This window comes from Spea bombifrons, chromosome 10, assembly GCF_027358695.1.
Source record: "Spea bombifrons isolate aSpeBom1 chromosome 10, aSpeBom1.2.pri, whole genome shotgun sequence".
In the NCBI taxonomy this organism is placed as follows: Eukaryota; Metazoa; Chordata; class Amphibia; order Anura; family Pelobatidae; genus Spea; species Spea bombifrons.
This window is the reverse complement of record NC_071096.1, coordinates 35784097-35808636: the sequence shown is the minus strand read 5'-3', so window position 1 is coordinate 35808636 and position 24540 is coordinate 35784097. Positions and strand designations below refer to the sequence as shown.

General features: G+C 46.6%; 1 protein-coding gene and 1 long non-coding RNA gene across 2 annotated transcripts; one reads left to right on the top strand and one right to left on the bottom strand.

Annotated features, from left to right (window-relative positions):
* Positions 1 to 6119: 6119 nt before the first annotated feature.
* On the top strand, positions 6120 to 11407 carry LOC128468036 (neural-cadherin-like). The gene is made up of 9 exons (XM_053449807.1): positions 6120 to 6138; positions 6694 to 6919; positions 6996 to 7200; positions 7655 to 7766; positions 8667 to 8916; positions 10316 to 10458; positions 10723 to 10895; positions 11041 to 11209; positions 11373 to 11407. The coding sequence occupies exons 1-9, from the start codon at positions 6120 to 6122 to the stop codon at positions 11405 to 11407; spliced, it is 1332 nt and encodes a 443-aa protein (XP_053305782.1).
* An 11284-nt stretch (positions 11408 to 22691) lies between these two features.
* Positions 22692 to 24039, bottom strand: LOC128466894 (uncharacterized). The gene is made up of 3 exons (XR_008345649.1): positions 23916 to 24039; positions 23137 to 23309; positions 22692 to 22846 (listed from the first exon to the last, which is right to left on the bottom strand). It is a non-coding gene; the product is annotated as an uncharacterized LOC128466894 (long non-coding RNA).
* Between the last annotated feature and the right edge of the window lie 501 nt (positions 24040 to 24540).

Genomic DNA, 24540 nt, shown 5'->3' with positions numbered 1-24540 from the left:
ATATTTAGAAAGTTTAGTGCATTTTTAGAGGTTGTATGACTGGTGTTGGACTCTGAAGAGAGAGAGATCCCTTAAGAGATTTAAATCAGATCTATACCACTATAATTAACCCCATAAGCAATGTACACGCATGCAAATATAAAAAAAATCAGGTTAATAATTCCATTAAAATATTTAAGGTTTCCCTGGTCAAGCAGCAACAAGATTAGGGCACAAAAATGTGCATTACCCAATGTCATCCTCTATATGCCACTATATTCCGCTGCAGCGGAAGTTATCTACGCAAATCGCGTAGAGCTCTACACGCTGCCCGGACTAAGCACCGGGGACTCAGAAGCACCGGTAAGTTGGGGGGGGGCATAACACAGGAGGATCCAGGTCCCCTGCATCGCTGCGGGGGTTCTGGATCTTAGTCTCATAGTCAGACCTATTTGAGGTCTGATTATAAGACGACCCCGATTTTAAGACGAGGGGTGCTTTTCAGAGCATTTGCTCTGGAAAAAACCTCGTCTCATAATCGAGCAAATACGGGTAGTTTTTTTTTTTAAAATACAAACTGGGCCGAAAGGGTTAAACCCTGTGTTTTATGCTGTTGTGATGTAGCATCTGAGATGTTTGCCGCTCGCTTATATGTCTTTAACAATAGCGCTGTTTACTCTTTGTGCAGAGTTTATGTCCATGTTCTGGGGTTTGATTCACTCGCTGGGCCGCGGCGTGCCGGTTACCCTCTCATGTGTTATAATCTATAATAAGATCTTATTTAAATCTCTTAAGGGATCTCTCTCTCTTCGGAGTCCAACACCAGTCACACAACCTCTAAAAATGCACTAAACTTTCTAAATATTACCGGATTATTTTAGAGGGGCCGATAAGTGAAGGTTTTGTCATAAATAAAACATATGTACATATGTATCAATGTTACACATTTCTGCAATATACAAAGTGGAAAGGAGACGGTTCTTTTGGGGGCTGCTTTGTTTATGTGGAAAAATATTGATATTACAAATATTTATTTCACAAAAGCCCCAGCGGGTTTCTTATGAACAAAGAGCGTCCCGACCATGCAAGCAGTGAGATTGTGAACCCGTCTAAACCCGTGTTCCAAGTTCTTGGTGCTGAAACGTTGTATATATTCTCGGCCACGCGTTACTTTCACTGGATTTGGCTCTGTATATCGTAACTTTATATCTGCAGATCTGCGTCTTTATATTATAACTTTATATCTGCGTCTTTATATTATAACTTTATATCTGCGTCTTTATATTATAACTTTATATCTGCAGATCTGGGTCTTTATATTATAACTTTATATCTGCAGATCTGCGTCTTTATATTATACCTTTATATTTGCGTCTTTATATTTTAACTTTTGCATCTTTATGTTGCATCATTGAATATGTTGGTTGACAATGAACCCCAATAATTTTTCCGGTGCCCCCTGAGGCTGGGGTGAGGATGAACAGACGCCATGTCTGAAACTTTGTATAGCACATACTATAGTCCAATCTTATAGCATAAAGTGCAGATATTGCCCCGTTATACATCTTTCACATAATAATGATTATTATTGCCCCTCTCCATGCTGTAGCTGTCCTCCGATGAATATCACGGTTTATTCACGTATTGTTACTGCGAGGTCTGCCCCCCGCAGGCTGTCAGGATCTCCTGGTAGGAATGGAGGTGGATCTTGCAGGTAGAGGGCGGCCCTGATTGATCCACCTGGGTCAGGACTGCTGGGCTGTTCAGTGATTTCCAAAGAGCTGCTTTGATGTTGCCTCTTAATCCACTCTTTCTATTAAAAAATGGAAACCCAAAAGACCCCACAAGTTTGTGTGGGGGGCTGCTGTCAATTTTTTGCCCCCCAGAAAAGCCTGTTTGGGGTGAATTGGGGAATTATCTGCTCAATCAAGCAGCAGGCCAAGGCCCTGGAATATAATATTGGTTGCAGATCGGCGGAGCTCTGGGGTCTGGATTATTACACCGAAATCTACCCCATGGAGGGATTGTTTGGACTCCGGCTGAACTGTTACAGTAAGGACACGGAGGGCCGGTGAGTGGCTTGTTTATAAGACAAGCATGTGGTTTTATTTATCAATAAATTGTTTTTTGTTTTTTTTTAAATACAAACTGGGTCGAAAGGGTTAAACCCTGTGTTTTATGCTGTTGTGATGTAGCATCTGAGATGTTTGCCGCTCGCTTATATGTCTTTAACGATACGATTGTGTTTGCCTGGCGATGGGCCGCACGCCGCTGTGGCACACAGAGGGTTAATATTGTAGCGCTGTTTACTCTTTGTGCAGAGTTTATGTCCATGTTCTGGGGTTTGATTCGCTCGCTGGGCCGCGGCGGGCCGGTTCCCCTCTCGTGTGTGTAAAGCTCTTGGTGCTGATACGTTGTATATAAATAATAATAATAATAACAACGCCGTCTGCCATTTTTGTTTGCTATGTGTTATTTAAAGCCTCCCGCACGCCCCTAGATGCCCCTCGGTTCTCTGCCGTGTTCTGGACGTTCCGGATAATTCTGACTTCGTGCAACAAATGTGATATTAATGGCTGTGGGTAGTTGGCTCGGCCACGCGTTACTTTCACTGGATTTGGCTCTTTATATTATAACTTTATATCTGCAGATCTGTTTCTTTATATTATAACTTTATATCTGCAGATCTGTGTCTTTATATTATAACTTTATATCTGCAGATCTGTGTCTTTATATTATAACTTTATATCTGCGTCTTTATATTATAACTTTATATCTGCAGATCTGCGTCTTTATATTATAACTTTATATCTGCAGATCTGTGTCTTTATATTATAACTTTATATCTGCAGATCTGCGTCTTTATATTATAACTTTATATCTGCAGATCTGCGTCTTTATATTATAACTTTATATCTGCAGATCTGCGTCTTTATATTATAACTTTATATCTGCGTCTTTATATTATAACTTTATATCTGCAGATCTGTGTCTTTATATTATAACTTTATATCTGCAGATCTGTGTCTTTATATTATAACTTTATATCTGCGTCTTTATATTATAACTTTATATCTGCAGATCTGCGTCTTTATATTATAACTTTATATCTGCAGATCTGTGTCTTTATATTATAACTTTATATCTGCAGATCTGCGTCTTTATATTATAACTTTATATCTGCAGATCTGCGTCTTTATATTATAACTTTATATCTGCAGATCTGCGTCTTTATATTATAACTTTATATCTGCAGATCTGCGTCTTTATATTATAACTTTATATCTGCAGATCTGTGTCTTTATATTATAACTTTATATCTGCGTCTTTATATTATAACTTTATATCTGCAGATCTGCGTCTTTATATTATAACTTTATATCTGCAGATCTGCGTCTTTATATTATAACTTTATATCTGCAGATCTGCGTCTTTATATTATAACTTTATATCTGCAGATCTGTGTCTTTATATTATAACTTTATATCTGCAGATCTGTTTCTTTATATTATAACTTTATATCTGCAGATCTGTATAATTATGCGCCAATACTGGATGCAAGAAATCCGCTTTGGAATGTTGATAAATTGATTGAGTAATTGGAGGGAAAGGGACCGGGGAGGAAAAACTGGGAGCGTAGAAGGGGTCACAGGTAAAGTGATGGAAAGGGCCGGCCCATGACTGAGCAATGAGGGTCCTGGTCCAAGACATTTTAGGGAGCGGGTGGGAGGTTTGCCTACTTGTATTTGTCTTGTAACCCAAGGCATTAAGTCCTTTTGATGGCTATTATAAGCGGAGGATCACATGCCCATGCGCAGTCTTATAGACACGCTGGCCTTGGTGCCTTCTCGCCCCCGCCGTAAAGAGAAGGGATGCGTACCCGGTAGCGTGTATTCCCCGTGGGAATCCTACTGCCGTGGAACGTGCGTGCATCCGGTGACATGAAACGCACGTATACCCTGTGTATACTTGGTGGGCCCATGCGCGTACCCGGTGCCATGTATCCTGTGCACACAGGGCCGGCCTTTGGGGTGTGCGACCTGTGCGACCGCACAGGGCGCCACACTCCAGGGGGCGCCGCCGCCGCCGCCGGGTCCTCCCCCGACGCCGCTGCCGCCGTCACGGGGTCCTCCGCCGCCGCCGCCGCCGCGGGGTCCTCCTCCGCTGCCGCCGCCGCGGGGTCCTCCTCCTCCGCCGCCCCCTCCGCCGCCCCCTCTGCACCTAAATGAAAACGTTGTTTTTTTTGTTGTTGGTTTTTTTAACTTTATTTAACATGGAGGATGTTAAATAAAGTTAAAAAAAACCAACAACAAAAAAAACAACGTTTTCATTTAGGTGCAGAGGGGGCGGCGGAGGAGGAGGACCCCGCGGCAGCGGAGGAGGACCCCGCGGCGGCGGCGGAGGACCCCGTGGCGTCGGGGGAGGACCCGGCGGCGGCGGCGCCCCCTGGAGTGTGGCGCCCTGTGCGGTTTGAAGGGGCAGAGGGGGGGTAGTTTGAAGGGGCAGAGGGGGGGGTAGTTTGAAGGGGCAGAGGGGGGGGTAGTTTGAAGGGGCAGAGGGGGGGGTAGTTTGAAGGGGCAGAGGGAGGGTAGTTTGAAGGGGCAGGGGGGGTAGTTTGAAGGGGCAGAGGGGGGTAGTTTGAAGGGGCAGAGGGGGGGGTAGTTTGAAGGGGCAGAGGGGGGGGGTAGTTTGAAGGGGCAGAGGGGGGGGGGTAGTTTGAAGGGGCAGAGGGGGGGGTAGTTTGAAGGGGCAGAGGGGGGGGTAGTTTGAAGGGGCAGAGGGGGGGGTAGTTTGAAGGGGCAGAGGGGGGGGTAGTTTGAAGGGGCAGAGGGGGGGGTAGTTTGAAGGGGCAGGGGGGGTAGTTTGAAGGGGCAGAGGGGGGTAGTTTGAAGGGGCAGAGGGGGGGGTAGTTTGAAGGGGCAGAGGGGGGGCGCCAGAGGAGTAGTTCGCACAGGGCGCCGGAACACCTAAGGCCGGCTCTGTGTGCACACATGTGTTAGCATACCCGGTGCCGTGTATCCAGGGCACATACATGCCTCGGAACAGGCTTATATCCTATATGTGTTCGGTGCCATGGAACGTGGCGTGTTTCAGTGCACCTACGTGCGTATGCGCAGTGCCATGGACCCAGGGACATACCGGTGCCGTGCCTGAGCGATGGAACGTGCGTATACCTTGTGTGTACCCGGTGCCACTTAACAAGCATATCCCCTGTGCGCGTACCCGGTGCCGTGCTTCTGGTTCACATACGTGCGCATACCCGGGGCCGTGCGTCCCGTGCACATAAATGCGCGCCGACCTGCTGCCCATGGACCCGCTGCCCCTGCGTGCCTACCCGCTGCCCCTGCCCGTGGACCAGCTGCCATTGCGCATCTGCCCTTGTACTCACTGCCCACGGACCCGCTGCCCCTGTGCGCCTACCCCCTGTCCGCACACCCGCTGCCATTGGGCGCCGACCCGCTGCCCATGGACCCCCTGCGCGTCTGCCCGCAGACCTGCTGCACCTGCGCGCCTACCCGCTGCCCCTGCGTGCCTACCTGCTGCCCATGGACCCGCTGCGGGATCCGTCTGCGGGTTGTGTCGGGGTCCGCGCGGGATGCGTCTGCGGGTTGTGTCGGGGTCCGCGCGGGATGCGTCTGCGGGTTGTGTCGGGGTCCGCGCGGGATGCGTCTGCGGGTTGTGTCGGGGTCCGCGCGGGATGCGTCTGCGGGTTGTGTCGGGGTCCGCGCGGGATGCGTCTGCGGGTTGTGTCGGGGTCCGCGCGGGATGCGTCTGCGGGTTGTGTCGGGGTCCGCGCGGGATGCGTCTGCGGGTTGTGTCGGGGTCCGTGCGCGATACTTCTGCGGGTTGTGTCGGGGTCCGCGCGCGATACTTCTGCGGGTTGTGTCGGGGTCCGCGCGGGATACTTCTGCACTTTGTGTCGGGGTCCGCGCGGGATACATCTGCACTTTGTGTCGGGGTCCGCGCGGGATACATCTGCACTTTGTGTCGGGGTCCGCGCGGGATACATCTGCACTTTGTGTCGGGGTCCGCGCGGGATACATCTGCACTTTGTGTCGGGGTCCGCGCGGGATACATCTGCACTTTGTGTCGGGGTCCGCGCGGGATACATCTGCACTTTGTGTCGGGGTCCGCGCGGGATGAGTCCGGGCTCATGCGGTATATATGTTCGGGTTCATGCAGACCAGCATAAGACCTCGCTGAGAGAATGAAGATACTAACATGTTCTTTTATACTGTCGCTAGCAGCGTGTCTCGCGCAGGTCATTGTTCAGCTGACCGTCCTTTCTCCGGTTGGTGGAAGCAGATATCCTAACGAAGGCGAATCAAGAGAGGTCCGGAAACCCTCTAGGAAGAGATTCCCGGTGCATTGACTTTTAGTCTCATGTTAGACCCTCACCCGGTTTACCAGATACTTCATACCATCCTGAACTATAACGTGTCGCGGGATCGCCCCAGACGCAGAGACAGCACATTGTGTGGCCCTTGTCAGAGCCCCTAACCCCACGCATCAGATTGTGTGGCCCTTGTCAGAGCCCCTAACCCCCCACATCAGATTGTGTGGCCCTTGTCAGAGCCCCTAACCCCCCGCATCAGATTGTGTGGCCCTTGTCAGAGCCCCTGTAGGGCTTTTAACTTGGCATTGGGGCGAGGGTGTTCTTGCTTGAAGGTTTGCTCTCGATGTACAGTTTTATGACATCTGTTGGCTTTCCAGGTGGAGAAGACAGATTTGTCGTTGACCGCAGCACAGGTTGGATACGGACAACTAACCAGAGTCTACAGGAAGGTCAGGAGTATCTGCTCAACGTGCAGGCCGCTGATAAGCTTGGGATGAGAGGTTCCCCGGCTGTCGTGTCTGTGATCGCCGGTGTCAGACCCCCACAATTTAAACAAGCTTCGTACACCGTACACGTTTCAGAAAGCGCTGCCCCGGGAAGCACGTAAGTCGCCATTCAACGGTCTCTTTGGTTTTGGAGCCGCTTCCCGCGATGGATTGACCTGTCCTCCGTGTTCTAGGTTGGTGACCGTATCCGCGATATCGCATCAAAGCAATCCCCTGAGCTACGGCATGGTCGCAGGTCCCCAAAGCTTGTTCTCCGTTGACCGGATCACTGGCCAGGTGACGCTCATCAGGGCTGTAGATTTTGAGAGTGACCCGCAACAGTTTCTACTGGGAGTTACCGCTACCGAAAAGCCGACGGACCTGAAGAGCACCGTGCAGGTAGCCCAACAGACGGCGGACAGGGTCAAGGAGTATTTCTCTGTATATGCCGCAATGTACACTGTTGTGTTGCCCCATATCTCATACATTCATAGCCAGGTAGTCATTATGTTTTAATGAAGTACGAGATCAGGAAACAGAGCTCCTATAATGTTCTTCCATAATGCTCCTATATATTTTAATTAAAGTGCTGCACAGAGAGGCTCGCTAATGCCTGCACAGATAGTGGAAGTCTCTTTCTAGCCCAAAAAGAGATAAAACAGTGGAATTTATGAATATCAGAAAGATGTCGGCTCGTGTGCCGGGACGTGCAACGCTGAGGCACGCGTTTGGGGAGAACGCACCCCGGCAGGAGACGTTTAGTAGCTTGAGATGTCTTCGCGCGCATGATATACATTTGGATGCGTTGCTATGTTATGCAGATTGAATATTTTTCTCACTGAATATCTTGCAGGTGGCGGTTGGAATCACCGATGTTAATGACTGCAAGCCAGAATTTCAGCAGCGAATCTATAGCAAGGATAACGTACCTGAAACAGTGCCTGCGGCAGCCGCTCTCTTACAAGGTTAATGTGATAGTCCTTGCTGGCGTGGGGGTGTCTTATAGCTCACTACCCGTACGCCCCACGAGATAGAATGCACTTTTCAGGTGATAACTCTCACTTCTTGGTATATTAGGAGATAGCGGCTGAGAAGAGGATCTATTTGTTAATTGCTGTAGGAGGTAGAATTTTATTATAATGCGCTTATAAACCGAGACTGACCGTTCTGGGATTGGAAAACTTTCATTTTTTAAGACTTTGTCATATTTCTACAGTATAATATATAGTATAGTATATGGTATAATATATGGTATAATATATAGTATAATATATGGTATAATATATAGTATATGGTATGATATATAGTATTATATATGGTATAATATATAGTATAATATAATATAGCTTCCTGCGTCAGTCTGAAAGATGTCACCCATGCGGTGAGATACTCGGTGCTCTATTTCTATAATGTTCCTACTTCCAGAAGTGGAATTAGCAGAGTATGTATATGTGTGTGTGTGTGTTTATGTATGTGTGTTTGTGTGTGTATGTATGTGTTTGCATGTGTGTATATATATTTATGTATGTATGTGTGTGTGTATATATGTATGTGTGTGTGTGTTTGTGTGTATATATATTTATGTATGTGTGCGTGCGTGTGTATGTATGTGTGTGTATAAGTGTATAAATGTATTGGATAAAATGTCATTTTCCCTTTAAGGCTTCAAAATTATTTTCACTCTGGGAAACAAAGAAAGTGAACGTCGAGCGATCAGCCGCAGACTCAATTACAGCCGTAATCCCCAAAACCGTACGATTGTCCTACTATAGGGCTGTTTCAGCTGCCAGCTGTATTGATGTGTAATGATATGGTGTATCAGAGCGCCGCGCATGCTTATTGTTGTTATGTTTGCTTTTAACCAGTGACAGCCACCGACTGCGACTCCGGTTTGAATGGCGAGGTTTCCTATTATTCTTTGAGCCCCGATTTTGGCATCTCCGAGGAGGGCGTTATCAGCCCCGTCCGGGAGTTGGATTACGAGAGGCCCAACCATCTTTACGAGTTTGTGGTTCTGGCGATAGACCACGGAGAAGACCCAAAAACCGGGACAGCCACCGTCCGCATCCGTGTCTCCAACGTGAACGATGAAGCTCCGGAGTTCTCTCAAACCACGTAGGTGCAGCTCACGAGACTCTTCTTAGTTAGGGTAGGGCCGACATTTAGGTGGCAAACCTTTCCCCTTCACAGCGTGGAAGTAATGGATCCAAAACAGATTCAAACTTGAGAGTTTTGGGCAATCTTTTCCAAAGATTAATTGTTAAACTTTGGGCAATTTTCTAAGCTTCGCTTCCAAAGGGGAGGGCAATACAATGCTAGGTGATCATTTTAGAAGAGGGTAGTGTTGTCAGGTAATTAACAGCCACCCTGAATGTCATTCCCGTTCAGCAATGTGTGATCTATACTGCCCCCCGCAGGCCGGGGTAATGGTGCATGCGCTCCGCGAGGCGTATGAAATGCCGTTTCTGTTGTCCTGTATGTTGCACTCGCTCTACCCAGGGTGCCGTGTATAGCCCTGATTGTCAGAATGATTGCAGGGCCATTAGTTAATTTATTTATGGTCGTTTAAAGAGAGGCGTCTCGAGGGGCCAAAGTTTGTTTTGTTTTGTCCATTAACGCACCTCGGTGTATTGCCGGAATCTTTCTTCTCTCCCTTCTTCTCCCCATCACAAACTTGCACCTCCTGTAACTGATACATTGTTGCCCTACTTTTATTCTTTAAAGCCTCCTTTGTCTTGCGAGACCTTCCCGCAAAGTATTCCAAACTCCCATCTCTCTCCCGCTCGTCACTTTATAGCTTTAAAACTGTCAAAGCTAAAATCAATTTGCTCGTTAGACCGGAGGCAAAGACAGGGGCCTTGGGCTATAATTTGTTGCCGATCGGCGTTAGCGTCCCTCCAGCCTGGTGCATTAAACGAGGGATTCACAAATAATCTCCTCTCCAGTCTCCTTCAATTTGCAGCCGTGTGATCCGGACAGAGCAGACGTCTCTGCGTAATGGCCGTTGGTTACCCTTTTTTCTCATTCAGGGTTTTCTCATTTCATATTTCTTCCGCTTGCACAAATTCATGCAATTTTTTTTTTCTTTTTTAACCTATTATTAACGATGACATGTCTGTAACCGCCGCGATTCTTTGGAGCGCGATACGTTTTAAAGCCGGGCATAGAACGTCTCTGCCGGGGAGAAGGTCACGGTTCGGTCTTTTTTCTTTATGGTGTAAAATATTGTAGCTTCACTCCCATAACCTAATACATTGTAAAACATTGCGGTTCATCAGGTTTCTCCCAACGAAGGCTCGAGAGTTTGTCCCAATACGATCCATAAATGAAAGGCGACTGCATAGACTTCATTCTATAACTTCTTTGCCAGGGCCGGTGAGGCTGGGATGAGTTTTCGGCTCAGAAGACCAGTAGGTTTGGTGTTGGACGAGCCTCGGGGTAGGAGGTAGCACTGAATGGGTCTCTTGGCAGCGTTTCTCTGCGGAGGAACTTGATTATGTACTCCGTTTTCCAGATACAGAACGTTTGTATCGGAGGAAGCTGCTCCCAACACCCTGGTTGCCACCGTACATGCATTTGATCCAGATGGAGATCATGTGACTTACAGCATTTTGGAAGGAAATAAAGAAGGGAGCTTTATTATTGATTCTGAGAAAGGTACGTGGAGCTATATTTTGTATACATCCATAACTAAACCCCCCCCCAATGCCGCTGATGCTTTTTACAGATACCTGACGATTTCTCGCATATTGTGCTACAAAAAGAAGAAAATGAGTCATTGAGATAAAATCAAGTTCCTCACCAGAATTCCGCCACAGTAACTATAACTTGAAGTTCCTAAATAGTTGAGTAGGGGGATCGCTTACCCTGGGTTAAGGATTTGTAACAATGGGACTGATTTATCCTCAAACCATTTAACAGGAATAATCCGTCTTGGTTCTAACCTGCTTCCAAAGCATCATGGAGCCGAGTATGTTCTGTATGTGACCGCCACAGATGACAACGCTTCGGGGGGTCCTCACAGCCTCACCAGCACGACTACGGTCGTCGTGACAGTCGATGACGTCAACCAGAACAAGCCCGTCTTCCATCAGGTACCTCATACATTAACTCCAGAAAACCGCTTAGGAGAATAATCCCTTACTGAACGCCAATGAACTAAAGCCGTGTTAGAACTGTCCTTGGCTCCAAGATGTAGCCAGATCCTAAAAGAAATGTGTGATTTAACGTTATTTCCAGTGTGCCCAGTACCATCACCACGCCGTAGTCCTGGAGAACCAGCCCCCAGGAACGTTTGTGCTGCAGGGGGAGGCGAAAGACGCAGACGTTGGCGTCAACAGTCAAGTGAAGTACGGGATCGTTCATCGCGAGGGCTCTCTTCCTGCATTCAGCATCCATCCGGACACAGGTGCCACCGCCTCCTATACCTTAAAGCCCTTTAAACATTGTATGGAGAGACGGGCTGCGGCACGTAGACCGAGGACACACTTTCCTCCCAGTGTATTTGTGTTCTAGGTTTTTAATATGCTTTTTGCTGGATTGGTGAATACGCTTCTACCCTTCTACCTCAGGGTCAACAGAGGTGACATCATGGAGCTTCATTTGATTCTGTTAAAACCAGTGGGTCAGATAGGCTCGGTGATGCAGGTTTTAACCATGGTTGTAGGTCAGGTTAATCAGCCAACCCTTCAGAGCTTTGATCGGGAGAAGCAGAAAGAGTTCCCCGTCACCATCAAAGCCACAGACCAGGGGGCCGAGCCTCTCATAGGGCTGTGCCAGATCAACATACAGATCCAGGACCAAAATGACAACGACCCCAGCTTTGAGAACAACCACTACGAATGTAATTGAGTCTCCGTGGGTAGAGTATGAGATCTCTACAAGCACCAAGTCCCCATCATGTTCTTCTGTCCTCTTCTAATTATAGCTTTAAGTGGAATTCAGCGTTAAGAGTCTTCCTAGATCTGCTGGTCCACAAGAGCTTGGCCGGCTCGCCCATGGGGTATTTGGGACCTCAGTGGACAACATAGAATTCAAATGTTTTCATTCTTGTCCCAGATTTCTTGAGAGAAGATGCTGCCGTGGGAACCAGCTTCCTCCGCGTTGCGGCCCGTGATGACGATTATGGCGTGAATGGAACGATCGCGTACTCCGTGTCTGGAGAGGAACCAGTGGCCTTCAGCATTAACACCTCTACGGGGTGGCTTTATGTTCGCCAGCCAATATCTCGGGTAACGTAGCAAGCGTTTACATGCTGTGTTTAGAGAACCAACTTACATTTCAACAAGTGATAGTACTCTTAAATAAAAATATAGCGGGGTCACCTTCTGACCCCAGACCCCTTTATACAATATGACTTATATTAGGATTGTAAGGTGTCTGCATCTGACCAAGATCTCGGACTGAATGGAGAGGTGAGTTCATACGTGAAACCTCATCACACGCACACTCTGACTCATAAAGCTCTGTGTTCCTAGGTATACTAAATGCGGTACCAACTTATAAAATCTGCACCCATTTACGCATGTTCTTCAGATATCCCTGGTCCTTCTAGCCATAGCATATATTCCTGTAATTTGCACATTTAAAACAAAGTGCTTTATGGCCATACCAATCCGTAGGACAGGGGCATATCAATCTGTAAAACAGGGCCATACCAGTCTGTAAAACAGGGCCATACCAATCTGTAGGACAGGGCCATATCAATCTGTAAAACAGGGCCATATCAATCTGTAAAACAGGGCCATACCAATCTGTAAGACAGGGCCATACCAATCTGTAGGACAGGGCCATACCAATCAGCAGGACATGGCCATACCAGTTCATAGGACAGGACCATAACATTTCATAGCATAGGGCCATACCTATCAAGAGGACAGGGGTGCATAGCAGTTTATAGCACAGGGCCATAACGATTCATGGGACAGGGCAATACTGATTCATAGGATAGGGCCATACTGGTTCAAAGGACAGGGGTGTATACCAATTCATAGCACAGGGCCATACGGATCCATAGGAGAGGGGTGTATACCAGTTCATGGTACAGGGCCATACTGATCCGCGGGACACGGCCATACCAATATCTACACTAGACCAGGGGGTCAGCATGTTAATTAGAGTTACTTATGCCACATAGGGGGGTTTTCTCGCCTGATAACACTGTCTGGTATTAGGGCCAGATTGTTGATTGTCGAGGGGTCACGTGTCAGTTAAAGCCACAAATAAATAATAAAGAGAAATTAAATTGGTTTGCGGCAGAGCAGACAGACCTTTTGCTCATCGGATCGCAGCATTTCCTGCGCACCGGCATTACTGTTACGTTAATAATATATGTAGTCCTGGCAGAACATGTTCAGTAAAAGCTTCCAGGCCTTTGCAACAAAGAGCATTAGTGATTTTCCATCAGTTCCACCTTATATCAGCAAAGTGTTTTCAGGCCAGCCTGAGCTAACTGTGGTCTGATTGTCTTGCTCCAGATCACCTATTCTATTTTAGAAGATCGCAGCGGAGACCATGCTCTGTTCCACATCGATCCCCAGACAGGAGTCATTTACACAGCTGCCGTGTTTGACCGGGAGACCAAGGGCTCGTATCTCCTAGAAGTTATGTCGTCAGATGGATCAGAGTCTGCTCGACCTGGAAAACATGGGCAACCCAATTCTGGTGAGGATAATATGGGGTTTATTTTGGCACAGTGGCCTTACTGCTCAACAGAAATGCAGCATACATCCCAAGATCTATTCCTAAATAGTTGCCCACAACCCTCCCCATCCTAAGGTCCTGCCGAGATACCCATAGCCCTCCCTACCCCAAGGTCTGATCCTGCTGAGATACCCATGCCACTCCATACCCCAAGGTCTGTTCCTGCTAAGTTGCCCACAAACCACCCCAATGTATGTTCACAAAGCAGTGCCCATAGCCCATAAAACCCCAATGCCTCATCCTGCTGAGGTGCCCATAGCCCTTCATACCCCAAGGTCTGATCCTGCTGAGATGCCCATAGCCCTCCATACCCCAACGTCTGATCCTGCTGAGATACCCATACCCTTCCATACCCCAAAGTCTGATCCTGCTGAGATACCTATACCCCTCCATACCCCAACGTCTGATCCTGCTGAGATACCCATACCCCTCCATACCCCAGCGTCTGATCCTGCTGAGATACCCATACCCCTCCACACCCCAACATCTGATCCTGCTAAAATACCCCAAAGTCTGATCCTGCTGCAGTGCCAGAGGGAGGGTCAATTGTTACGTTGGTAACTCTCAGCCCTGTTACCTCCTCACCTTTTTAATATTTAGGGTTGGGCACACCTGCCAACATGTAAAGAAAGCCAGGGATTAACTCATACAGGTCTGTTCGTTTAAAATGACTTTAAGCTGCCAGAAGTTTATGCAAATCATGTCACTTTTTGTGTATTTAAATTAAGTTATGCACAAAAAATGAAATGTATTCTTTTATGCAATGCTAATGAAAACTATTCTAGAAGCAGCTTCAAGCTTCACAAACGGCTTAATATCGGGAATTCATAATGGTGTTCGGAAGGATCTACGTCCTAACGCTCCTCTGAAGAGCAGCGCAGTTTGCAAATGAGAACAAATTAACCCCAATAAAATGCGTTATTGGGGCGATTGGGCCAGAAATAAAAAAAATTTAAAAAATGAGCCATTGACATGGGGCATCAGTTATACTCATGTTATCCATTGAAACAAATTCCCGTCCACATTCATGTCATCTTCAAGAGCTTTGGAATAACGCGGCTGTATAAATTGTTTTCGAGCCGCAGGGTCTGTCCGCGGATTGTCTGCATATTAGTTTTCCGTGAAGAGACAGATACTTACTTTCTTCTTATTGAAGTTGAAGATGGCAGAGGCATGAGTTCCACCGGTACAGCAGCTATTCATGTTCTAGATATCAACGATCACGCTCCGGTGTTCACCCAGGATACATGGCATGCTACCGTCTGGGAGACAAGTGAAATCAACTCTAACGTCCTTCAGGTGGTGGCAGTAGATGAAGATGACGGAGAAAACGCTTTATTGTCATTTAGCATCGTTGGAGGAGACCCAGGCCACACATTCACTATTGAAAGCAACCAAAAGGAGAAACACACGATAATTAAACTTAATAAGAAGCTGGATTGTGAGATCCCTGAGGAACGGAGATTTAACCTTACCATCGAGGTCCGGGACTGTGATTTTTCTTCAATTTCCCACTGCCTGATCGAGTTACAGGACTGCAACGACCACGCTCCGGTTTTCATTCCATCCGTTTTGCAAGTGCCCCCTTTCTTGGAGTCTGATGTCTTCGGTCAGTTTTATGTTGACCAAAGTGGGGTAAGCCCTAGACCGGGAGGTGACTTCCCAATACCACCTGGTCATTGTAGCCTCAGACCGGGGTATCCCAGTTCAAACAGGAAGCACAACTGTCATTCTAGACCTTTCTGGATGTTAACGACAACGGGCCAGCATTGGCTGCTCCGTACAAACCTATTGTTTGGGAAAACGCAGTCTGGCCTCAGAGGGTCCATGTCAACGAGACATCGGATTTTATGTATGCTGTGGATCTTGATACTGCAGAGAACAGAGTCCCGTTTACTTTTACTTTGCCAAATGACCATCAGAATTCTTCAACATTCATGCTAATTACCACGGAAATAGCACGGCCTCTATTGAGACTCTGAGGCCCTTCGATCGAGAGATAGAGAGGGCTTTTTATCTTTCAGTTATAATTATGGATAGCGGAAACCCGCCTCGGGCCACCACAAGCACGTTAACCATAACTATTGGTGATCAAAATGATAACCCGCACCGAGGAGCTCACAAAGACATCAGCGTTTACATCCTGGAAAGTGAGTAGCCTCAATAGTCTCTTCTCTGCTGTTGTGACCAGTGTTGTAGCTATTAATTATTTTACTTCTTGTCACCAAGTCTTTAATAACCCTTCCTATAACCCCCCCCCCCGAACATCAGTTTGGTTATACGTACGTTCTCTTGATAAAGAGGCAGGAATAATGTTTGTTTTTAAATTGATTATAGAGACCCACGGCGAATGGTGGCTGTAAGATAAAGGTCGTTCTAGACACGTCATTTTTTTGCTAGAAGATTTATAAATATGAATTTTATATATGTACATGAATGAATAATTTAAGCATACGAGAGATCGAAACAAAGGAAAAAATAATTAATCTCCTTACCAAGAATGTTTTTGTATTTATTTTTTTTACATTTTTTAAGTAGGCTAATGACATGTAAAATATAAGAGTTGATATTTATTAGATCGCTTTAAATCTGCACAATGAGTTTACATCCAAAAATCCCTCCTGGCAAACGCTGCCAAGTGAAAGCGAGCAGCAACAGCGAATGAATAATCTTTAGCCAACGTTAATGGCTGTCAGAAATATTTTCATTCCGCGCTTAACTGAGCTAAACAGGAGGGACGTATTGGAAATTAGTCCTAGTTAATTCTCCGGCAGGGCATGCTGATCGTATATTGTACAGTTCCTGACAGCAGAATGTAGGACAAATGATTAAAAATACAGATGGGCACGAATGCAGACATACTTATGAATGTCTTACCATTTTTTCTTGTTTAAAACAGCCGGGTGGTCATCAGCAGAGATTGGGAAGGTCGCTGTGCTGGATGAAGATGGGATACAAAACACTATTCCGCCGTCTCTCAAATACCCAGGTGAGTTCCATGGCTCGAATAACACACGCATTTCATGGTCATTAATGCACTTCACTATTGACACGCAATGGGTTATAGGTTGACCATGTCGGCCGGTGGCTGACCAGTTGCTTAAAGAGGTCTCAGAGAAGTTGATGGATATTTATTCATCAATCCAGAGGTAAATTGGAATACTCTATGTCATGACAAGTGTTTGCGATGTCAGACTTTGATCATTCAGGTGGATCACTGCTAAGGTAGGACGATCTTTAGTGCCGTTCTATAAGGTGTATGAAGGAACTGGATGACAAGTCTGGTGTATGAAGGATTGAGCAGACGTGTCTGGTGTATGAGGGAGATAGATGTGTCTGATAAATGACTGAGTGAGAGGACATCTTGTATAAGAGAGGAAGTAGACGTGTCTGGTGTATGAGGGAGAGAGAGATGATGTGTCTGGTGTATGAGGAAGCGAGAAGACATCTCTGGTGTATGAGGGAATGGGATGACATGTCTGGTGTATGACAGAGCAAGAAGACATGTCTAGTGTATGAGGGAACAGGATGACACGTCTGGTGTATGAGGGATTGAGCAGACGTGTCTAGTGTATGAGGGAGATAGATGTGTCTGATGAATGACGGAGTGAGAGGACATGTCAGTTGTATAAGAGAGGTAGTTGACGTGTGGTGTATAAGAGAGGGAGAAGACATGTCTGGTGTACGAGGGAGAGAAGAGATGTGTCTGGTGTATGAGGGAGAGAAGAGATGTGTCTGGTGTATGAGGGAGAGAACAGACGTGTCTGGTGTATGAGGGAGAGAACTGACGTGTCTGGTGTATGAGGGAGCCAAAAGACATGTCTGGTGTATGAGGGAGTGAGCAGTCGTGTCTGGTGTATGAGGGAGAGAACAGATGTGTCTGGTGTATGAGGGAGATAACTGAGGTGTCTGGTGTATAAAAGAGGGAGAAGAGATGTCTGGTATATGAGGGAGCGGGATGACATGTCTGTTGTATATGAAAGGGATGGGACAACTCTGGTGTATGAGTGAGCGAGCAGACGTGTCTTTTTTATGAGGGAGAGAGAAGACGTGTCTGGTATATGAGGGAGATAGGTATGTTTGTTGTATAAGAGAGGGAGAAGGCATGTCTGGTGTATGAGGGAATGAGAAGAAATGTCTGGTGTATGAGGGAGCGAGCTGATGTGTCTCGTGTATGAGGAAGATAACTGAAGTGTCTGGTCTATAAAGGAGAGAGAAGACATGTCTGAAGTATGAGGGGAGCAAACTGAAGTATCTGGTGTATGAGGGATTGAGCAGACGTGTCTGGTGTATGAGGGAGATAGATGTGTCTGATGTATGACGGAGTGAGAAGACATGTCTGTTGTATAAGAGAGGGATAAGACGTGTCTGGTGTGTGAGGGAGGAGATGTGTCTGGTGTATGAGAGAGAAGACTTGTCTGGTGTATAAGTGAGAGAACAGATGTGTCTGGTGTATGAGGGAGTGGGATGACGTGTTGTATAAGAGAGGGAGAAGGGATGTCTGGTGTATGAGGGAGCGAGATTACGTGACTGATGTATGAGGGTGCGAGATTACGAGTTTATTGTATAAGGGAGAGAGAGGATGTGTCTGGTGTATGAGGGGGAGAGAAGAAGTGTCTGGTGTTTGAGGGGGACAGGAGACGTGTCTGGTGTATGAAGGACTGAGAAGCCGTGTCTGGTGTATGAGGGAGAGGGAAGATGTGTCTGGTGTATGAGGGAGCGAGAAGAAGTGTGTCTGATGTATCAGGCAGAGAGAAGACATGTCTGGTGTATGAGGGAGAGAGAAGATGTGTATGACGGAGAGAGAAGATGTGTCTGGTGTATGAGGGATAGAGAAGACGTGTCTGGTGTATGAGGGAGAGAGAAGATGTGTCTGGTGTATGAGGGAGTGAGAAGACATGTCTGATGTATGAGGGAGCAAGATAAAGTCTCTGGTGTATGAGGGAGCGAAAAGACATGTCTGATGTTTTTTTTTTTTTTTTTGCCTTGCTCCCTCATACACAACACGTCTTCTCTCTCCCTCATACACCAGACATGTCTTCTCTCTCTCTCATCCACCAGACACATCTGCTTGCTACCTCATACGCCAGCTATGTCTTCTCCCTTTCTTATACAACAGACATGTCATCTTGGTCCCTCATACACCAGACATTTCTTCTCGCTCCCTCATAAACCAGACACGTCTTCTCACTCCCTCATAAACCAGACACGTCTTCTCTTTTGCTCATACACCAGATACTTCAGCTCACTCCCTCATACATCAGACATGTCTTCTTGCTCCATCATACATCAGACATGTCTGGTTTATAAGGGAGCAAGAAGACATGTCTGGTGTATGAGAGTGAGAGAAGACGTGTCTTTTGTATGATAAAGAGAGAAGATGTGTCTGGTGTATGAGAGAAGATGTGTCTGGTGTATGAGGGAACAAACAGACGTGTCTGGTGTATGAGGGAGAGAGACGACATGTCAGGTGTATGAGGGAGTGAGCAGACGTGTCTCTTGTGTAAGAGAGGGAGAATACATGTCTGATATATGAGGGAGCAAGAAGACGTGTCTGATATATGAGGGAGCAAGAAGACATGTCTGATATATGAGGAAGAGAGAAGATGTGTCTGGTGTATTAGGGAAGATGTGTCTGGTGTGTGAGGGAAGATGTGTCTGGTGTATGAGAGAGTCAGCAGACGTGTCTGGTGTATGAGGGAGTGGGATGACGTGTTGTATAAGAGAGGGAGAAGGGATGTCTGGTGTATGAGGGAGCGAGATTACGTGACTGATGTATGAGGGTGCGAGATTACGAGTCTATTGTGTAAGGGAGGGAGAAGACATGTCTACTGTATGAGGGAGAGAGAAGATATGTCTGGTGTATGAGGGAGAGAGAAGAAGTGTCTGGTGTTTGAGGGGGACAGGAGACGTGTCTGGTGTATGAAGGACTGAGAAGCCGTGTCTGGTGTATGAGGGAGAGGGAAGACGTGTCTGGTGTATGAGGGAGCGAGAAGACATGTCTGGTGTATGAAGGGGCGAGAAGAAGTGTGTCTGGTGTATCAGGCAGAGAGAAGACATGTCTGGTGTATGAGGGAGAGAGAAGATGTGTCTGGTGTATGAGGGAGAAAGAAGATGTGTATGACGGAGAGAGAAGACGTGTCTGGTGTATGAGGGAGAGATAAGACATGTCTGGTGCATGAGGGAGAGAGAAGATGTGTATGAGGGAGAGAGAAGATGTGTCTGGTGTATGAGGGAGAGATAAGACGTGTCTGGTGTATGAGGGAGAGATAAGACGTGTCTGGTGTATGAGGGAGAGAGAAGACGTGTCTGGTGTATGAGGGAGAGAGAAGACGTGTCTGGTGTATGTGGGAGTTAGAAGGCGTGTCTGAGGAAGATAACATTGCATTGACAGTTTGTTTTCTGTAGGTATTTTTGGTTGAACCAAAACAACGGGACAATCCTAATGACCGAGAGACCTCCGCAGGGAACGTACGACCTCAATATTACGGTTTCTGACGGTGTGTGGCCAGATACCTTCTCTACTATCAAAAATTATGTACAAGAGATTGGAAGTGACGCCTTCCACAGCTCGGTGTCTCTGAGACTCACAAGTAAGTAATAAGTCGTGCGGAGGGGTCTCAGGTAGATTCTTGTAGGACTCCGCTGGGACATTTGATGGGAAGACTGCCTGGTTTGACCATCATAGAGTTTGCACTAGATAAAGAAGTGATGTACAGGTCACCATAGCTACATATATATGTAACCATTTCCCTGGACTCCTGTACATTGTACCATAAAGACATTAAAATGATGTAGTATCCCTGCATAGGGATAGAAGGAAATGGTGGGACAGGAACGCTCTTGGCATTAAGTGACCCCTGTCCTACTCAGTGCGTAACCCCAATTCCCTTCCCCGCTCCTATCTGGGTAAATACGTTACTATCTCGGCTTCTCAGTCACAACTTTTTAACCCGCATTTTAGGCATTACAGCAGAGGAATTCATAGAGAAGGATGAGTTTGGAGACAGCAGACGTGACCAGCTCCAGGCCGTCCTGGCAGACATGGCAGCTGCCCATCCCAGCCATATCCACATCTTCAGTGTGGTGAACGCAGAGGATAACGCGACCGCCGTGACATTTTCAGTATGCGGAGCTGCCTCCTGCCACAAACCCGAGATCTTACGGAGCTTATTGACAGCCCAGAGAGAGAAGGTATGGACAGAGTGTTTATGGCGTTATTACTGAGTAAGAATAACGTCGGCTGTCTCTTAAAATTAATGATATTACAAAACGCAGAATATTTATCAGTCTCATGATATCTAGATGTATTCTGTTTGTCTTTCATAGTTTTGTGGAAATAATTCCCTTGGTTTTGAATCTCTGAGGGTACAGCCGGGGGTTTATTACTTTATAACAAAAGTAAAGATCTAAGAGCGATGCGTTTTAATCATCTTTATCTGCATTTGTTGTGGGAGGGAGCTAGTCCTGGGGTGCCTAATGGCAACAGAACTGGGATGGTGCCTAGATAAGTTTTTGGTGCCGTCTTAACTGAGTTTTTTTGTATGCTTCTCAGTGACAGATCTGATTGGTTCTGAAGGAAAGGAATTCCCAAGTATCCATTGATTTCTGTTCACGGATGGGCTGTTTGCAGGATGGCGGGTGCACAATCCATAGCGCAGTCAGCAGATGCCCACCTCTCGTGGATGGAGGTAGCGCATCTTTGGTCTCAATTCCCCAAGTTGGAAATGTGTCCTGCAGATGTCCGGTACAGAAACAATTTTACCAGAACTGTTATTCTCTGCCCCAAAACCCTTGCCTGAATGGTGGGACTTCCCCGTCGACTCCCACCGGTTCCAGGTAGGCAGATTCTCTGGACCATGTTCCCGTGTGTCTTATCCCTTACATCACCAACTTCAGACAGCTTACCTTTGAAACTAAAATATTTCCATTTGTGTTTCTAGGTGTCACTGTTTCACTTCGTTCCTTGGGCCACGCTGCCAGCAGACTCAGAGAACATTTCACGGTAATGTCTATGCATGGATTCATCCTATCGGCCACTGCTCGGACAGCCATCTATCGCTGGAGTTCGTAAGAGACAGCACAGATGGATTATTACTACACAGCGGAGCGTCAAGAGGCAGTAAGAACTTCATCGCAGTCGGTGAGTATCAGGAAATGACGTAGCGAGGAGGAGCAGCATCAACTAGAGAGCAGAGGCAGTGCACCTTCTCTTATATAGTTATTATATATGTTTATTAAATAGTTATTATATACCCCCGGTGTTTCCTCGTGAGCTTCTTTAGAAGGAAGATAATCTGGTTTCTTTGTTTTTATTGATTCAAACAGAGAAGAAATTGAGAACTAACCCACTTTTATTGAATGTCTACACAGTACAATACAGGGAGTCAAATCACAAGTAACAAATCACAAGTCATAGAGTAACAAATACAGTGCAATGAGTTACAAATTACAATGCAAATGCAAAGAATCACAAGTACAGTGAGTTACAAATCACAATGCAAAGAATCACAATTACAGATCACAAGGCATAGAGTTACAAATACAAATACAATTATGAAGTCATGAGTAACATGAAGTGAAAGTAAAAGTAAATCTACATTGACAATCACAGTTGAATTACAGTCTTGGTTTGCTCCGGGTCCAGCCGCACTGCTGTTAATGTGGTTTTGTTTCCATTCCCAAAGAGATTACGAGGGGCCGACTCCTTCTCATCTTCAGACAAGACCTGACCACGCTGAGGCTTGGCTTTCCAGAGCACGTAAACGTTAGACAGAGAATGGCATCCGATAAACCTGCGCATAAAAGATAAAGTTAGTTAATTATCACATCGTGAGCCAGACCTGTAATTAATGCAGCCATGGGAAAGCTTAAATATTCTCCTTTAATCACAGAAGTAGAATGAAGACAAATCTTTAAGAGCAGACACAGAGCTGCATTATACTCAACTAACTGACCCTCAGCTAATTCTACATGGAACATATAACCAAGACAAGTCACGCCAAATACACAACGATTCGCATCGCACGCAGTCACATTTACTTAAAGGAAATGTCAACGTCGGGCAGTCAGGGAAGATGAATTACTGACTTCATTTACTTCGGTGCAGGGAGTCAGCCTGACTCTGGATCGCTGCTGCACGGCTTTGATAAATGAGAGAGGGGATCGGATGAAAGCTACTTACAGAGGATCGAACGCGTTGTGAAGTCCACTGAGTCATCATGCAGGACAGAAGGTACGGAGCACACGGACAGCTTGGGCTGGAGATCAGGGCTGACGTTACTGCAGTCACAGACGATAAACCGGGATTAATGCCTAGCGGCTGCTCCACTGGGTTTGCAATCTGCGTGGATCAAGAGAAAGAAAGTGTTGAAGAGTCGTGACAATTTTTATGCATGTTTAATATCTGTAGTAGTAAAGCCCCACACCACGTGTTACTGTGACCCGTGTCTGATATGCATGCCATTCTCTGCAGGTTTTGGGAGCCGGATGCCGTTCTGCAGCTTGGAGGCGTTAAGCAGTCTTCTACTCGTTCCCACAATCTCCTTCTGCACAAACCCTTTAAAGGCTGTCTCCGCAACATCGTTCTTAATAAGCAGGTAATGACTTTCTATCCCGCAGAGTATCGCTTACCTCTTACTGCAGACGGCTGCTCTGTAGTGGACGTGGGAGCTGCGGATGGATCCGGTAAACTGGATCAGCTTCGGTACTTTGGGGATCTCTGAGCAGAGGGATGCGGTATAACCAGGTGGGTTAGCAGGATAGTCCCAGCTGGTATCACGTAGGACAGAGGTTGGTAATGATTCCTATAAGACAAATAAATTAGAAAGTTCTTTGATTAGTAACGTGTATTGCCAATATTCAGTAACATACAACTCACAGATATGCAGCCGGACTGCACGAGGAGCCGGGTCAATAGACATTCTAAGGGTAACAAAGGGTAACTAAACTGTAAGAACGCAACCGGTAGCGGGCTCCGTATCAAAGCTTTCCGCAGAGTTATGTGAGCTACTTTGTGATGACCTGCAGAATGATATCTAATAATTTTCTTTATGGGGTGTGTGTTTCCTTTAACACAGGTGTATAATCTAGCAGCCCCGCTGAAGGCCATTAAATAGCTCCCCAGGCTGTGTGAGGAAGGGTACACCCTGCGACTCTCCTTGAGTCAGTGACCCCCAGCTGTGATTGCCCACCCGCTCACCAGGACTGCGGAAAAGGTACAGGCTTGGCTTACACTGCACTCCCAGGTCATAACTACAAGAACATTAAAAGGAGACCCAAACCTGAATGAATGGTTCCACCACCTCGCTGATATCAGAATGTCTCCCACTATAAAGTGTGTTTTATATTAATCCATTTAGATTAAGTGCCATTTTTCATGCCAATATTTATGTTATATTAAAGAGACTCACCTGAACTGGGACATCTTTGTGAATGCGCAGAGTGTAGTGTAGATTATTGGAAAATGGGGAGCCGCGGTACAATCATCAAGGAATCCATTCGAATGTTTGTGCCCAAAGCTCTGCCAGAAAGGACTCTTCATACATCACATCTGAACGCTCTGCCACCGCCTGGTGCTCTGCTGGGCGATCATTTCTGTATCATAGTGAATAGGGTAATCTGCATTATATACTCTTCCTTTTGCAGATGTCCACGAACACTTCTTCCATCCTGGAGGCCACATCTGGTACCTGCTCCCTCATTCTCTCCATCCGCAGCAGACACATTTTCAGGCAACGTTAAGAACACGCAACGCCGACAGCATCATCCTGCGTTTGTCTTCTAAGGACCAGAGCGAATCCATCCACCTGCAGGTACCAAACACAGCATGAAGTCCATACCTTGACACGCGTCATGCTGCACATTGGGTAGAGTCGCGTCCACATCTGAAGCTCCCGATTCAGAGCAGCCGGTAGATGGGACAGCTTTAGGGTCATTGTATTTCAGTGTTCGCTGCGAGAGCCCAGAGTGCTCCACTGTTAGGTGGTCTGGGTCCGCAGCAGTGGCGAGCAGCCTGTAGATCATAGCGGAGCTTAA

What these genes read in the sequence shown, in the direction of transcription:
- LOC128468036 (XM_053449807.1), top strand. An exon ending in AGCGCTGCCCCGGGAAGCAC is followed by an intron (nt 6,920 to 6,995) that starts GTAAGTCGCCAT and finishes TCCGTGTTCTAG; the next exon opens with GTTGGTGACCGTATCCGCGA. An exon ending in CCGGAGTTCTCTCAAACCAC is followed by an intron (nt 8,917 to 10,315) that starts GTAGGTGCAGCT and finishes TCCGTTTTCCAG; the next exon opens with ATACAGAACGTTTGTATCGG.